This window comes from Nestor notabilis, unplaced genomic scaffold (genome assembly GCF_000696875.1).
Source record: "Nestor notabilis isolate BGI_N333 unplaced genomic scaffold, ASM69687v1 scaffold11316, whole genome shotgun sequence".
Taxonomy (NCBI): Eukaryota; Metazoa; Chordata; class Aves; order Psittaciformes; family Psittacidae; genus Nestor; species Nestor notabilis.
The window spans coordinates 22,529-40,833 of NW_009933350.1; the positions used below are offsets into that span (position 1 = coordinate 22,529).

The 18,305-nt window shown below is 38.9% G+C and overlaps 1 protein-coding gene across 1 annotated transcript in view; it reads right to left on the reverse strand.

Annotated features, from left to right (window-relative positions):
• The window catches only part of LOC104407532 (serine/threonine-protein kinase MRCK alpha-like), a gene marked incomplete at its 3' end in the record, with an annotated part of 70,509 nt that overhangs the window by 14,849 nt on the left and 37,355 nt on the right, over positions 1-18,305 (reverse strand). The window contains exon 2 of the mRNA XM_010016842.1: positions 606-697. Within this exon, the coding sequence (XP_010015144.1) occupies positions 606-697 (92 nt within the window). The remainder of the gene's footprint in view (positions 1-605; positions 698-18,305) is intronic.

Consider the following 18,305-nt stretch of genomic DNA (forward strand, 5'->3'; position numbering starts at 1 on the left):
AGCCTAGTCTAAAGCCTAGTGATGAAAAGCCTTGTTTGATGACTTCAAGTAAGAGATGGCTTAACCAGAAGCAGCAAAATATGTATAGTTTGATAGCAGTAGGTGAAAACTGAAAAGAAACTAACAGGAAAACTATAGGAAAAACATTTAAAGATTCACTAAAAATAGAAAACAGTGACAGGAGAGGTTTCTCTGTGTTCTTAGAATGTCAACATCAAAATTTGGCTGTTCAAGTTGCTGAAAACTACTTTCAGACCATTTAGTTATTAGTATGATTAGAAATGGCTAGATCTTTATACCATCAGAAACTCCCTGGCCTGCTGACTGGAAAGAATTACAGTCAAGCAAATGATTTATTATCAGACAGTTGAATCCATGGGAACTTGCCTTCTCTCAAAATTAAAGACTTAAAAAGAGCTGTCAAAGAATGTATAAATCGAAATGTACTTGCATCAAACATGAGGTGGGCCTATAATATCCATTATAGCTAAATAATGTAAAAACCTGTGCATCAGTCTCTTGCTATTAACTGTCTCTCCTCAGTGCTGCTCAGATGTGCAAGGAGATTGTTCCAACCCTTCCTTCCACCTCCCTCACATACATACCTCCCCAAAGGCTCCTCGACCAATCACCTTCAGGATTTCAAAATCTTCTTTATGTAGTCGCATCTGTTTCACTTTAGATGTAAAAGGTTTGGCTGAAACAAAAGAAAATATCAATCATTCAAAAAGAACAAAACACAAAAAATCACCCCACTACACCAAAACATCGAACAAGGTAAAGAGCAACATAAAATAGATGTAATCAGAGCCTTGAAAACAACAAACCATTTTGCTTATTCACCTATATTCCATAATGTAATATAATGAAGTTTAAAGCTAGAAATAATGAGCAGCAAGAACTAAGCCAAAACTGCTGTGAGAAAAAGCTTACGAAGTAAGTTTGCTTTTGCTTCTTTAAAATTCAAAGGCTGGGGGGCAAGAGGGGATGGGCAAACAGTCAAGCTGTAGATTTATCTACGGTCTTATGTGCCGTTAACTCCAGTTGCAAAAGCAAAGTGTATCATAATGAGGAGTTTACTCTGAAGAACACTATTTTATCTGCCAAAGAGCGAAACAACATTGTATTCCATGAAAAATTCAAATGCTGCTGTGCGATAACCGGAAGGGCAATATTGGCCTAGATCATGTATCATGCAGTATTTTTGGAGATGACGTCTTCAGGATAGGGGACGCTTAGCACAGCTCCAGTAATGTTAGTGGTGCACTGGATGAAATCCTTTTAAAAACCTCAGAGGTTCCCGAGTCTGAACTTAAGTCAATTTTTCTAACATTCCCCAGATGCCAGGAATTGATTCTCTACCAGGAATCACATTTGTTATAATTACAGGAACGTCAGCTCATGGTTAAAAAATAGGGTTTAGGTAAGGAGTAAAGATGCAGCCATGCAGTGCTGAGGTTTTCACTGCAGTGATATTTTTACTTTAAATTTATGATAGTTTTATTTAAAATATTTAATTATACAATTAAAATACGGGTTTAATGTTACTTTTAAAATGTAATTTAAACAGAAGTGTATTACTCAAGTTCTCTGAGATTCCCCAAGCTTTCAATTCATGTTTTACATCTTAAAAGAAAGGTCTTGCAATAGAAAAAGGAAGCAACAATAGAATGTACAGCCTTACTGGGACAGCCTCAGCTGTACTGTACAAAGTGATTTAATACAAATATTAATACTACTGGACAAATTAGAGCAAACCATTCAAGCCTTTTAACTTGAAAAACAACTGATTGAAAACAAACTTGTAGTTCTCAACATTTTTTGACCATTATAGGCCTGGCTAGATTACAAGGCAAAGTATCTTGTTAACAAGCACCAGCATAGCTGTTTAAACCACAAAACTCTCCCTCCCTTTATATTGTAAGGAAAGGCCTGTCATTCTTTAATTATTACATTTTGAAATCTTCCAGGGTTCCCATAGGGACACTGGAAAAACAAACATCATTATAAGTACTTCAGTAAAATACAGCCGACAAAAATAGGTTTGGATGAGGTTTGTAGTGCTGCAGACTCATCTCTAATTTTTGTTATCACCTCTAGCAACAGAGATCTCAACATACAGCCAAGCAGTTTGATGAAGAAAGAGAAAGACAAGAAAGAAAATTAAGAAAATAAAAAAATAAGAACTGCCCTAGGAATGTGCTCCAAATAGCTTGTTCCATAAAAGGTCAATTTGCTTTATCATCAATGTTGTTTGTCTGCTGTGCAAACATCTGCCGTTCTTGTGGCAACAGCAATCTTAAGTACAGAAAACTTGGCCTGGCCAAGGGTCTTGGAAGGCAGATCTTCAGACAGCCGCTTCATACATCCAGCTTTCCAGACTATGAGGTTAACAGGCAGACTTTTTGCAACTACTTTGGCAATGTTGTATGAGCTGTTATGAAGACAGCAAATGGTAAGGTCAGGGAATGGTTTTCAAAATGTGATGTGCTCAAAAGGGGTCCCTGCAACGCAGCTCTGCTAAAACATTCCAGTAACACAGCCCTCCCCTGCCCACGTCCACATCCCTCAAACAGCATCATGTGAAGTTAACAGGAAACAACATTCTGTTTCAGAAGGAGCTGCAGTTTCCTTGACTGTTGATACCACAGTGACACACTGTCTTGTTGGGCACTTCCTTTGGTACTTCAACCTACAGAAATACACAGAGGGATACTGATTTTTTTCTCCACACAGACATCTCTCTTCAAGGTTGCTAGCAATGTGTGATAGAGATCAGGGACCAGCAGTCTGCTGTGCCAAATTGAATTCTTCCTCCTCCTAATCAGAGGGTGAGTGTGGGCAGCACATCCTGCGGCTCCTCCTGGACTTTTAACTCAAAAAAACCAGAATTCACCATATAAAACTTCCAAATTTGCCAGTGTGTTCTCTGTGGCCACAATCTCACAAGTCATACATACAGTCCACAGAGAAGGTTACTCTGAAAAACATTCTACGTTGCTATCAATCCCTGTGGAGGGGGTATTGGAATAATCTCCCCAGGGAAGTGGTGGATTTCCCAACAGTGGACGCATTTAAGATTCAACTGGACAGGTGCTGGGACATCTAGTCTAGGTCATGCTTTGCCTAAAGAAGTTGGACCAGATGATCCATGAGGTCCCTTCCAACCTGTCTATGATAAGACTTTACTTATAAAGGCTGTTCTACAAAAACACTGGCCACCCACCTGGCCAACACCTCTAATCTCAACCTACATGGGAAAATGCCACCACCACCCTCTTGGCAAGATTCACTGCACTTGCTCAATTACACGTGGCAAGAAATCCCTATCTCCCAATTCACCCTCAGGGGTAATCCATGTGCAGAAGTAGCAAGCTAAGCTGTTTCTCCAAACAAGGTGAACCTGTCGTGACTATTCCTTCAGGTCTCTATCAGTCTTTCCCCATGTTTTATGTTGTAACTATTCATTCCATTTATGCTTATAATACATTCAATTAAAAACAGTAAAAGGAGAACTATACAGCTGTTTGAAATTTAGACTTTTTTTCCAGTTGAAATCTGACTAGACCTTCAACTGAAGTAACATGTTAAACACATAGAAAAACAGCACAACTGCAGCTGCCAAACTAGGCGCAGAGAGGAGCACACATTCCACCCCCAGCCCTGAAAAGGGACGACTTTGTTACTACTGTCCAACAGAAGAGAGGCAAAACAACGGGTTCTGCAGAAATGACACTGAGCTTCAACAGTCTGTTTATCATATTTAGGGGGAGGAAGCAGTTACCAGCATTACTTACAGCACATTTAATACCAAGGGGTTTAATTTTAAAACTCTTGGAGATAAAAGTCCATCGCCTGAAGAGCTGACTCAGAGAGGACAGCAACACGGTTGATATAACCCAATGCAGTTTAGAACTGAGATTATACACGTGATACCAAACAACATCAAAACAATAAAACAGCAGTACTGGCTGCTTTATTTGCAAAGTTAGTCTCATGCTCCTGGCTCTGGGCTCTCTCCCTCCAGCTCCCAGTTTGTGTCTGCAGAGCCTGGGCAAAGCTAGCCCTGACATTCAGATTTCTCAGGGCTAACCTGCTGGCTGGGAGCAGGAGAGCTAGTGGTGAGCTTCTTCCTTTCTCCTCCCTCACCTCCTATAGCACGCTTTGCTTCTACAGCAAAGCAGTGCAGCAAACCAGAGCTGCTGTAGGCATGGCTTGAAATCCAACTTAAGTGAGATGAAGCTCATGTCGACAGTTTAAAAGAAAATGATGCAGACCTGGAGCAGCTACTGAAATGGGTCCTAACAACTGACTTAAATAGAAAACAAAACATAATAGGACAGCGCTCAGGAAGTCCTCGTGGTCCCTCACTGGTGCCATTGTCGCTTTTTTGACAAACAGGCTGCCTAACTCAGCTCAAATGGAAGACCAGATCTTCAACTGGCAGGTCACTTCCCAAAGGAATTCTAAAATGTGATCCAGCTATTGCACAGCAAACCAAGCCTTGTGCCCACTGCATTGTTCAGAGTAGAATCCTGTCTCAAGCCAAAGATACAGAAATTAAAAGCTGTATCCACCAGAATCGGCAACAGCAATTGTGAAAGTTCACAATGAAGGAAATAAGATTGGAAAAGAAAACAACCAGCATAGGAAACCAGCTGCTTGCGATTTTGAGGCAAAAACCCCTTTCCTTCACTGGTTAAAAGGAATTATACAAATACATACAGAGCTTTCCCACGCATCTAACTTAAGAGACTGTCACTTCAGGGAACACCAGAAGGCTCTCTAGTTCTTCCTAATGCTGTCCTTGAAAAAGTAACAATATTTTTTAAAAGAGACCAAAGCAAAATAACCCATCTATAGCTTTGTTTTTAAAAAGCATTCTCCAGTTTTGAAATTTCTGCTAAATTCCTGGAAGGAATTCAACAAGTGTTTTCCTTCTACAGGCTCAGTCCAACCCCAAAGTATTTCTTCCACTGGCTTCTATTAGTTGTAATTATGAAATGTGTAAATAGCATTTTTGAGTAAAGACAGACCATAACTGGAGGATTCAGAAAGGAGGTGTGAGAGAATACTCCTCCCAAAATAAACAGTATTTCTCAAAATGAAGGAGAAATCATTGACAAACAGCAAGGCAGAGCTGCTTAATGCCTCATTTAATTGAGGAGATGGAAAAGAAATATCTTCCCTCCACCCACCTAAGGTTGGCATAACAGTCCAGGAAAGCTTTGTTGCAGTTTCTGCCAACTCTCTGGAGGAAACCAGGGGCAAAACACTGTAGTCAATGGGGATAGCAGCTGAACCACAGAACATTAGTTAAGGCAATGTAAAAAATATAAGCCATAAATACCATTCTCAGTTTTAACAGTTAAGATTCAGTTTTTACTCCCTCAGAACATTTTTAACATGTTTTTCCTGATGAATAGTTAAGTGCCAACATCTGTAAGTACAAGTTAAGAATCTGGCATTTTCCAAGAATGAGAAGCATGTCCACAAATTCCTGTACTATGGTATGGACACAGTATTCTGGATCTTATTCATGTCTTTGGCTACAGCTCCCATGAAAGATTCTTCAACAGGAACTTTAAAATCTGAGAGAAATAAAAGATCTTTCCTGAACATATGAGAGTATGTTCTGGTTTTCCCTCCCCAGGCTCAGATGAAAAATAAGCCCTGCATTCATGAAACACCCACTGCAGATCTGGGCAACACTTCCACACTACAAGATATGGCTATTAGTTTTTATATTACCATTCTTTTTCATCACAAGAATTTCAGTAAACCACCCTCTGATTAAATATTATTATACCAGCAGCAAAGTGAAATATTGAACTTTCATTCAGCCTGCTGTGCATTGGAATTCTGATGCAGTTTTTGTAGCATGGTCAGTAAAATCTTTACGACAGGACTCCTGTTTCACCTAGTAAAGAGGATGGAAATGCTCTGGGAGCAGATCAGGAGCAGCCAGTTTTGTGATATTTCAATACATTAAATGCTAACAAAGGAGAAAAGGAAAGGTGGTCTTCGCTTATAAAGAAGAACATTGCTTAGACCCCATCCCTCATGCTGTCACAGAGCTGGAGATAAGTCAATTAAAATCGCACTTCTGACAGTCAGGCTTAAACTTCGCATTCCTCACTATTTGACACTTAACTCAATATGCTGGTATTTGACTGCCAAAAAATGCTGGACATTTAAGCTGTAAATAAAATCAATCGGACCTGTGTTTAAAATTACCGTATATTCTGAATAATCAAAATAAACCAGGAAATCAAAAATTAATACTTTAAATTTAGTCCCTTCATGCATTATTTTCTGTTAGGTAAAGCAGAAGTATCACCACCTAACATGACCAGGCTCTTGAAAATACTATCTTATTCTTTGTGAAAGATTATGTGTTGATGAATATCAGAGACAAAAAAATTAGCATTATGCAATAAACAAATAATGTGCAACCACACAGCAAATTTCAAGGAGGGAGAAGCTAAAAAAAAATAAGAGAAGAGGAATGACTTCACGTCAAATAACAGCCCTCCACTCTAAAGAGCAGGTATTTTGTAATCACAATGACAGTTTATAATATGTGCTCTCTCAAGATAGTGGTGGAGGCATCATTAATTCTGTCATTTCCTTTTTTTCTGCATTTATGGGCTTGCAACCTTCATTAAAGAACTCCTCAATAAATATTTGACTTATAATTCAAAAAAGTCCTCATTTAAAAAATAAAAATTAATCCATTCTAGAAATTCTGCTGCATATTGTAGTAACACGCATGTTTTACTAAAAGAACGCTAGCTACTCTGGTCCATGGAACACAGGCATCCAGTACACGATCCCCACTGACCAGAGGGCCAGTGCTGCAGGTTGTCACTCCTTACAGGGACCAGCACTAATGAAGCCCCCTGCTCAGTTTCCCAGGTACGTCACAGCACTTTAGGAGTCTCCTGCTCCATTTCTGAAGCTAGACAGAGAAGAATTCTAAGGGATACTCGAGCATCTGGGTAATACTGCACCCTGCCTTACACTCCCTTCTCTTGACTCTCACAAATACATGATCCGGTTTCATCTCTTCGCTGCAACTCCTCATCCCCATGCTTTCCCTGTCAACTACTCAGTCCTGATCTCTCCCACAAGACCTGACACCCAGTATCACTGTCCTGTCCCCACACAGCTTTGCCATCACACCTGATCATTTCTGCCCACAGCCTCCTCAGTGATCTCCACATCTCCACTTCACCTGCTTCTTGTACCCGTCTGCTCATGCCCATCTCTCCTTACCTCCAGGCCCCCATCCCACTTCCCTACCAGTCACAGAAGCCACCATCTGAGAAAAGTTCTAGCTCTCCATTTCTTTCTTTCCCTTTGAAACTCTAATGTACCTTGCTGGAGTCTCTTCTAAAGTCTCTGTTCTGGTGATGATGTCCTGCCATCATCCCTTCTCAAACTCCCCAACACATTTCCTTTCTCCTTTTACCACCACTAGTCTTGAGTGCCTTTTCTTCTCATTAACTTGTGACTAAGAAAACAGAACTTGAGCTGCACAACATCAGCCTGCCTTCCTTTTACTTCAGAATTTTAATTAAAAGGAAAGACTTCTTATAGTCATCTATATAAAGCGAATATACCAAGGTCAGGCATTTGATTTTTTTTGCTGATAGGGAGAGTTTCATTAGATCTTAGTGAACAATTAACATTATTCATTTTCAGGCTTTTTTTTTTTTTTTTGGGGGGGGGGGGGGAAGCTGTAGAAGCTCTGTAAAAATGAAAGCACTTTTAATTAGTTAAAGTTCTAAATCTTGTGAGAAGGGGTGTGAGCAGACTCCACGAACACTCCTCCTCTTAGAACTTGTCAAAATGCACACCTGTCATGTCTCACACAGCACATGAATCACTTGATTCTGTTCTCACTTCTCCATCACAGTGCTTTTGCCCCCAAATTCACTGCAGACACTTCCCAGCAAGGGCCTCAGAGCAGAAGGCTGGTGATGGAGCTAAGCTCTAACAGGAGGCAAGTTCTATAGGATGACGCAGGCAAGTGCCCACTGCGTGAACTGACATTGTGTAACAATACATCTTGTTTCCTCATTAAAAGCAAGGAACAAACTTAAGTCATAAGCACTTCATATACAGCAGGTTTCACAGATACCTGTTTGTATTTGCACTGCAACACATCTCAAAAGCCCCAGTGGGATCTGGAGAATGCTGGGTAGTGAATATCGTGCAGATGCACACAATTACACTGCAAATTCTGCCTTTAAGGAGAACATTTGAAATAAAAAATGTTATATGAAGTCCTGCACTCACGATCTATATCTGACATAAAACTGAAGCACAAACATTAAAGTTAAAAGCTCATAAAAGCACAAATTACTTTGACAAAACATATGGCAAATAGAAATAGTAAAAACTATACTAGGAACTTAGTATCACGAAAAGGAATTTAGCCTAGGTTAAAAATACACGTTTTCCAGTTGTATTTTTAATTTTCTTTATAAGTAACCACTCACTGTCATTAGATACATTTTTAAAACAGCATGTGATCCAAATAGATAAGAAGTGACTTTTGACACCGCCTGCATTAGTTTTACACTAATATAACCTATGGATTACTCTGAAATTAGTAGAAGTAAGAAGACAGATGGCATTGCACTTCTTTAATACATCACAGGAAAATGCTCCTTCCCAGTGTTAAAGACACTCCGAGTGCAAGAGAGAACAAAGATACAAGGCCAGGTTGGACAGAGCCTTGGTTTAGGGTGAGGTGTCCCTTCCCATGGCAAGGGGTTGGAACTAGATGATCTTAAGGTCCTTTCCAGCCCAAACCATTCTATAATTCTACTGCAGACTCTATGGCTGCTTTATACTCAAATTTCAAGTTCCCAACCACAAAAAGGATAACAAAAAAGCCTTCCTTTATCCACAGAAATGTTTCCACCTCCACAGCTTAAGGTCGTACACCACACATACCTGACACCATTTTAATGCCATTACCCTCTTACTTCTGCTCTAAGAACTGCAAACATTTGCCTGCTGCTTGTATGCAAGCTGAGTAACGCAACTGAACACATTCAGTGTTGTCTGGTTCTTTTGCATTCACACAATAACAAGACAGCAATTACAAAAAATGTGATGTTAAGTCATTTTTCAAGAACTTCTCTTAGTTTTGCTGCATTTTAGGGAATTACGACTTTAACAGTAGTAGTCCTTTATTAAACTACCTGCACTCAAAGTTCTTCAAAGATCCTAGAATTTCAGCACTCTGAAAGAGTTACCTTAAAATGAACATAATTAAAATTTAAAAATAATTAATCATTTGACAGTTCAGTGCCATTAGAATGTAAATTGCCTGTAATAAACTTGATTTGACCCACTTGAGAATAAAGGCCACATTATAGTGCTCAAGTACCTAGCTGTGCACCAGATCCGGCACTCTATTTCTCAACTACCATCATCTTCATTTTCTTCCTGATTAAGTGATCACTGTAAGATAATGCTGATTAAGATATTTTTATTTTGACCACATTTCACCTCATGGCAATTTTAATCATTCAGTCTCCAGTGCAGTCGCATCACTAAAATCTATCACTACTTCAAAATGGGCATCAACAATTCCCATGAATATAAATTAAACTTCCAACACAGTCTTGATTTTGAGGATGACAAATATATTTCCCAATGCCTTCAACTACCCTCCAGCACGCATTTTCTCTAAGTTCCTACATAAACCACGTGTGCATGTTCACAGGCAGGCAGATGCATAAGAAATACTGGCACCACAGGCCTTTTTGCTTTGATCTACACCTCCTCTGTATCACCAAGGATGCAGTAAAGAGTATGTCTGGAACCTAGATCAACGATGGATCAAATTCTTTATGAAACCAATGAGAAACTTCAACTTACTTTATTTAGTTTCTCTGCTCAGTTTTTAGGCCCCCTTACGCGTATACTTCCTAGACATAAAAATGTTCTCAACTGCAGTGATAGGACAGGAGGTAATGGGTTCAAACTTAAACAGGGGAAGTTTAGGTTAGATATAAGGAAGAAGTTCTTTACCGTGAGGGTGCTGAGGCACTGGCACAGGCTGCCCAAAGAAGCGGTAAATGCTCCATCCCTGGCAGTGTTCAAGGCCAGGTTGGACAGAGCCTTGGGTGACATGGTCTAGTGTGAGGTGTCCCTGCCCATGGCAGGGGGTTGGAACTGGATGATCTTAAGATCTTTTCCAACCTAAACCATTCTATGATTCTATAATTGTTTCAAATCAAGCTTTCAGAGTTCCTAATGAATCAAGTGAAGGGATTCGCTAAGAGGTACATCTGAACTGACCACTGTGCTACTGAGCACATCATTTATTTCAGTATCCCCATCGATGCAGAGTCAGAAATGAGAGGCCTCAAAACCATGAACTCTTACATGCACGGATCTGCAGGGCTGAGCCTAAAGAAAGAGTCGTCTTTGAATCTTATTCCCTCTGGTAACACAGTTGTATTGCTGAATGCCTGTTGTGACAACATAGATGTTGTGTTGCTACATAGATAAAAGCATCTGCTTATTGCTACATTGATAAAATGCAATTTTTCTAAGACGATACAATAATTTTATAACAAGAGACCATTATTTGGGGTTTTTTTATCAGCTTAAGGGGAGGGAAGTGAAATTAACATTCTTCCTGTAAATGAAAGATTAAGTGTTTTAGTTTCAAACTCTAAACTAATCAAAGAGAAGAACTAGCATTGAACTGTTCTTCATATTCAAATTCCAGCTATTTCTTCAAAATTCTGTACTTTTTTCCCCAAATGTAGACAGGAGAGTGGTCTCATATGCACCCAATGCACTGGAGAAGAAACGTTTCCCAAGTTGTGATACTAAACACATGAAATGGTCACCGAGTTCTGAAAATTCTTTGAATGCTTTTACCCGAGTTTTATCTTCAAGTTTTGTTTACTAGAAACTTGAAAGGAAAAGTCATGGCAAGACACAGCACAAGTAAGGCTGAGATAAGTAACGGGATAATAAGGAAGTTGGATACATTTCCAGAAGAGCTCAGAACACAAATTCATACAAACGCAGCTGTTTGCAGGAGACAGAACTCAGTTACCTCAATAAAGCAATTCAGAAGTGGGTAACACATACTCATTTTAGTTGATGCTTCTAATTTTTAAGTATTATCAATCTAGATACTTATGCACATTGCATTCAATAAAAATGGATTCCAGTTAGAGGTAATAAAACATATTGAAAATGTAACTCATAAGTAAGTCCTAAGCAAAATGAATGCTAGGAAGTCACTACTTTTCACTCTGGAATTAGTTTCTAAAAGGTTTTTCCTATTAAAAAAGTACCTGTAGGGAGGTGAATTCATAGCTCACTTTCCTAAATGTTACCTTGTTCCACAGATCGTGAAAGAGCATCTTAAGTAGTTCCCAGTAAAAAACAAACACTTCTTTTCAGTATGGATAATTCATGTTCCACATTACATGACTAAACCCATTTTGCTCATTATTTCATCGTCTTCCCCTGTTCAGCAAAAATGCCCAGTTCAAACACCTGCTCATGACACCTCTTCTTCCTCCAGACTTTAGGCCATGTTCTTGAGCAACATTTTAAATTGGGGCAACAACAGTGTGAAAGATGGTCAAAACTTTCTGCAAACCACATCCTAGAAATTCTTAACACTTCTCCATAAGGAAACAGTACTAAAATGCTACTAATAAAAAATGAAGATTAGTCATAATGAAGCAGCATCAAATGCGTATTAGGAATTAGTCCTGTCTGAAGGTGTGGGCCATGAATGCACCGATCCATACAATTGCCAAACAGTGCTTGTTACTTTTAAACCATTCTTGACGAACAGGTCAAGTCCTCGGCCAAACCTTGATTACTCCCATAACAACACACTGCACTCCCTCATTATTATGGAAAATAGGAGAACTGTGACATTTCCCCTCCCACACTCGGAACATTGTTTTGCTCTAATCTCAAATCCTTAGGAAAGTGTGACAACTCCTGCCCTCATTAACACCTATTTTTAGATCGTTACTCTGCATTTACTCAAAACTGACCACAGAAATAGTCCTATTAGTTTTAGCTTCCCTTCACAGCACTGCTCAACAACTTAATTTGTTGCTTTTTTTTTTTCAATCTCCACTTATATAGTAGCAAATAAAAGTGATTACTAAAACTATATGTAATATTCTTAGGCCTGTATTATGTCAAACATAAGGGAAAATTTAGCATTTGTATGCTACATATACAAGAACTCAAAATGCATTTCCCCTTAACAACTCAGCTTCAACTCATCCACAACTCCCACCTTTTTATACCTATCTATTCCTTGCCAACTTTCTACCTTTTCATACCTATCTATTCCTTGCCAACTTTCCACTTCTTTCCGCCCAAATCTTTCTCTACCATAAAAATATAATAGTCATTTGATTACTTAAACGATCTCACTTTATCTCAAAGTGCATTTATAAAACATCTGTACAGTAAGAACCACACACCTGGAAAACGTGAATTCAGTCCCAATATTGTAACTACTGTGAGCAACATTAGCAATAGTCATTCAGAGGAAATGGGCTGCTTATCTAACTGCCTCAATGGAAAGGTCTCTTGCATACAATAAGGTATTCTGGATTACTTTCTTGTTATTTTGTTGAATAATGATGGCCCATAGATTAACAATTTTACATACAGTGGCCAGCGGAAGGCTGGTGTTTACAATAGCCATTGTGTACATTTTCTACAGCTAGTCCATAAAAAACTAAACACCAGAAAAGCAGAATATAGTCCTCAATGATTTGTAACAGAGGTAGTATTCAGAAATATTTAGTTTTAATCCTCTCAGACAGACCTGGATTTATTTTTAAATCAATGATTTCAACAAAGCATCATCACCACCAACAAAACCCTTTACAGATAGAAACACTTGAATTCCTCTCAGGAGAGTGACACAGAGATGAAAGCAGCAGCACTCCTGCAGTCACAGCACGTGTCTGCATCCAGGTGTGCCCTTAAACAACTACCCATCACCTGACTGGAACCAGACAGATGGAAGCAGATGATGTTTCACAGATGATTCACTTTTTGCATGCTCCACAAAAGCAGGTGGGTCACAGGAGAGACTCCTGAACCCACACAACCTACAAAAGCATCCCCTCATTTCTTTATGAGCAAACTCCCTGGGATAACACCCTGGGAACGAGCTGGAGGGGAGGGAGCAGACATCTTCCCATACAGGTGCTGTAATTGCAACAAAACCTTTAACTCAGGGACTCTGATCAACCACAAGGCACCACTAACAGGGACCCAGCTTTATTAGTCATTTCTGCTCATGAAATTACTTCTGTGGGGTTGTTCTGGTTTGTGGGTTTGGGTGTTTTTTGAATCAGGAGTCTGTATCCAGACTCCAGCATAACCAGTAGACAGCTGCTTGAGAGCTGATTACTCTCCCCAGCTCCTTTATCAAGCAAGTATTTTAAAGGCAGAAAAAGAAGAACAAATAAACAAAAAGTGTGCATAAAGTCTGGGCAACTCCAAAGGTAACAACTTCTCTGATTTACTACTTCTTTTGATACACAAATATGGGCAAGATGATTAACAGGAAAGTGAGATTTCACTTTATGAAGCCAAGAAACTTTCCTCTAGAAACCCGACATCCTCAGAATATTTCTCCTAGGAAAATAATTTAATACACATTAATTCAGGAAATGACTGCGATGGCCTTTCAAGATGTGTTGGGCCCAAATGCTCAGGAGAATGCAAACATTTAACTTCTATCAGAATCAACAGAATCACCTGTGACTACATAACTGTTATCCCTGATGCAAACTGCCAACTTCAGACAGGACAGAATTAGTTGTGAAAATCATTTGCATACACAAGGGCTCATTACGAAAGAAATGAAAAGAAAGGACACTTCAGAGAATGAGAATTCTGTGTTCACTCATGTATTATAAAAAAGTCCAACTCCACAAAAAGGGAGTAATATACATACAACATCCTCATCTTCCTCTCCCCTCATTTTGTCTTTCATTGCCATTTTTACTTAATTACACAGAGGGATGAACAATGGGGAACCCCTCGATACATAAATTTTAAGTAATGAACCACTGAGTACTATTTCAAATGTCAACAGAATCTCTAGCTCAATGCAACTGTTCGTTTAAAATCAAATACTACTGCCTGTGAGTAAGAATGGGAAGCACATTTGTTTTAATCCAGCATTAGTACTTGATGTAATTTAATTCATGCTCAAAGATGGCAGCACCAATGTCAATCACAGTCAAGTATACAAACTGCACAAACTTTTTACGCATGTTACATTAAATAATAAATGGATGCCTTCATCTTAAAATCTTTCTGAACCTCAAGAAGAATTCAACCTGAACTCAAGAAACAGTGACTGTCAGTAACGCAAGCTACTAGTCATCAAAACAGAAAAAACACTTGCTTGAGCTTGTCCTCCCTCTTCCCAGTTGGCAGCAGTAGCTTGCCTGGGCTCCATCTGTTAAGCAAAGATCCACTCATGCTGCAGTTATTTGCCCCATTTACACTTATTTTAGTACATTTTAGAACAACTGGGAATTTAGTGCTTGTGAGAGTTACTGGACTGACAAGTAGTAGCTGTCTGAAATAAGGGCAGGTCAGGTTTCCCACAATGCCCTGACCAACGTGCCTTATCTGAATAACGTTTCTACAGATAAAGGCATTTCAACCTTTTTGACTCGAATGAATTACAAATATCTTTGCTGATAGTTAACATAAAGATTAAATAAACAAGAAAATGCATTAGATACACTTCAATCGGCAATGAAATTTACTCCCAAGGACCTGAGGAAGTAGGCAAAGTCATTTCTGACTCATTACAGATTATGTTCAAGAACATACAGTGCACGAACACAGCTCCTGAAAACATTCATCCTGCAGCCTAAAAGCACAATGGCAGAATGCAAACTTTGCACCAGTGCCACTGCAGGAGATCAACACGTTACTAAAGTTAGCGGTCTGAATCACTAAGGGATTAAAAAGTATACACTCTCCAGCTGACAACCTATAGATTCCAATCATGTACTGTAAAGAATAGTGGGTGGGCTGAAATGAGCTTACAGGTAGCTGAATCCCAGTAAGCAAACAGGCTGCTGCACTCAAAAGGAAGTAACAGTGACAATGAAGTTACACTACAGATCAGTGAAGGAGTTGTAACCATCAAGCCTACTCCTCATCTACCATTTTCCAACACTGCCAAGAGAAAATAGGGAATAGCCTGGTACACAGGGATCATACAGGGGAATATACTGGTCGTACCAGCAGGAAGTCCTTCTGTGCAGTGTTACAACTGCTTGTCTGCAGCAGATGACATCCTTGTGTTTCCACCCAAGAAGGGAAGTACACCTCACCTGCTGCAGAGCTACAGGAGAGATGAACCCAAATAAAAATCTCTGATTTTATGTGGGGTTTGGTTTCGTTTGTTTTTTTTTATACAAGTTTAAAGTCTAAGTTTGAAATAGTGAGTAAAAGGTAACAGTTAACAAACAAGATGCTAAAACAGGATCACAAGTTTACAGAGCTCCCAAGTTTTCAACTTCATTCTAAAGGGAGCAGTGAATGGAAGTTCAACAAAGCTTCTTTCCTTGTAATGAAATATGCCACATTATTTCAGGACACCACAAATACATTTCAATGTCAACACTAGTGACTTCCATCTGTTACTTGAGGACCTAGTACACCTGAAATGCTGAAAAGTCTTGTAGTGGCCAGGAAGTACAGTATCAGTGGGGAACGTTAGAAGACTTCGTGAAAGTGGACACAACAGAGTACTACAATGCCACTATGCTTAAGATTCAAACTCTACAATATGTAAGAAACATAACAATGTTCACAGTGAGAGGGAGGTGAGGAGCAAAAGAACAGCTAAGGCCCCTATGCTACATCCAACTTTTAAAAGAAAACACACAAATAACGCAAGACTCCATCCTTTTGGCTGGAAAAGAACAACGGACATTCTCAAGTCTCAAGTCTCCAAGTCTGTGTTTGCAAAGTAACTGCAAACAATCTTACTCTAAAAGAATTATTTTCAGTACCTACTCTCACTATCACCTCTTCCAGATTTAAAATAATGACCAATTATTTTCCAGAAAGATTTTGAACAATTTTTGAAAATGTGATTGATTTAAATACCAAAGATTGCACAGATTTGAAGAAAAAAGTAAATATAATTGCCCTGACATCATACACAACTTCCTCATTACTAACAGTAAGTTTTCATTCTTTCTAAAAACTGACTAATAAATTAAGAGAATCCTCACTAGGAAGTTAACCTAAACCAACTCACTGTAAAAACACAAAATCATGTTCCTTTATGCACTGGCTGGAATCCATGAAGCTGTGTATATAAAGCCATTAAAGGAAAAATGACCACCTTCTTCATGCATGAAGTCTCATGCTCTAGTCACCACCTGAACACAAAGAAAAAGCACTCCATGGACGGAACAATGTGAAAATAACCTTACGAACAATTCCTTCTCAGAGACCATAAAAGGGGCTTGGGGTTTGTTTCTCCCATTACCTAAAGTCAGGTAGAGAGGAGAAAAAATTACCATGACTTATTAGGGTTAAACACCATAAACCTGTGTAGCTCTTTCCCCAATATTTTCCTTATCAAATATAGGTAGTAGATAAACATCTACTCTGAATCCCGCTTTTGTGCCTCAGGAAAAGGAAATCTTGCTTTGTTCCCCATCTCCCAGCCCTGAAGTACACATGACAGAGTAAAGGCATTTTTGCCCCATGAGTAGTAATTTCTTTCACTGATCCAAAAAACAAACATTTTGTACTTATTCAAAACAACCAAGAACCCTTTATCATTTTGCACATGGGGAAGACCGTTATTTCCTGACCAGTTTCATTTGGGAAATACTTCAAATGCCATGTATGTGTGTACAGATCTGTTGCCAAGATTACATGTGTGAATTTCTCAAAAGGCGAGAGCAAGGTGGCAGCCAACTTTCAGTTCTCACCCTGATACTCTCAGCAGAACCCCATGCATGTAGTTAGGCACAACCTGCACACACATCTCCAATTAGCATGTCAAGATCACATTTTGACTTGAGAAAATAATGTGTTGGAATACAAAACCGGGTAAAAACATTTAAGCAAATGGATAACTGAGCTGTTTTAGTACAAAAACCTGCGTGTTTCACACTTCAAAAAGACCTTACCACACCAAACACCAAACCTATGTTGCAAGAAAAATCCTACTTATTTCTGCCTCATCTGGAGGAAAGATCTTATATACGAATACTGTCGAGCAACAATGTAAAATTATATTGTTTTCCTGAAACACAAAACAACTGAATTGTTCACTGGAACAAAATCAAAGGTAAAAGACAAAAATACAAAACAAATAGGAAGAAAAAAAATTTTCCCATTGCAAAAAAATGAGCCATCTCTGACAAGAAGCATGAGGTCTTACTGAGCTGATTATGTAAAAATCAGGATTTCTTCCTGAAATTTCCTAATACATATGCCAATATAACCATTTCCTTTCTTTCATGAGACAAGAATGTTCCTCTCTATTTTTGAAACTACATAGTTAAAGACACCATAGAAACAAGAGAGCTGTTGGGTAATTAATAATATTAGGGGATTGTTATTGATGTGATTGGCCTTATTTCCTCCCAGAGGAAATAAGAAAGCCATCTAAGCTTCATTTCCAGCTAAGATTCCATTTCTTCATTCCTTTTCTTTCTTCTTTATAGACAGTGGCTTTTCCCACTCTCTCCTTTTCAAAGTCACCTTTTTTTTTGCCTTTTAGAAGTGAAAAACTACCTAGAAGCAAACATAACGAGGCTAGATAGCAACCAAGGTGGCACCATCTGTGACCACACTGTTCTCCTGTCCTCCAGTCGTGTGCAGGGACTGCTGTTGCTATTTGTATGACTGCATGCACATACAGAGAGCAAACACAGCTTTCACATTTTGTTGTATCAAAGGTAATGACAGCTACTTTCCTTGCTTCTACCTCAACTTCTGAAATGGCAGTATCTTCTTCTTAATACCAATAATAACTAAACAAAAGCAACTGCTGCTTGTCACATCAACATTTCCTCTAATGATATGTAGTTAAAAAGTCACTAGTCTAAAACCAGTCTCAAACAAAGCATATACTAATCATAGAATCGTAGAACAGTTAGGGTTGGAAAGGACCTTAAATGATTTCTTGTGGCTCTTCAAGCATGCTGCCAAACACTGAGGATGGACAACCCATCAGTTAAGATGTTATTTATTTATATCTTGATGTTTTTTGT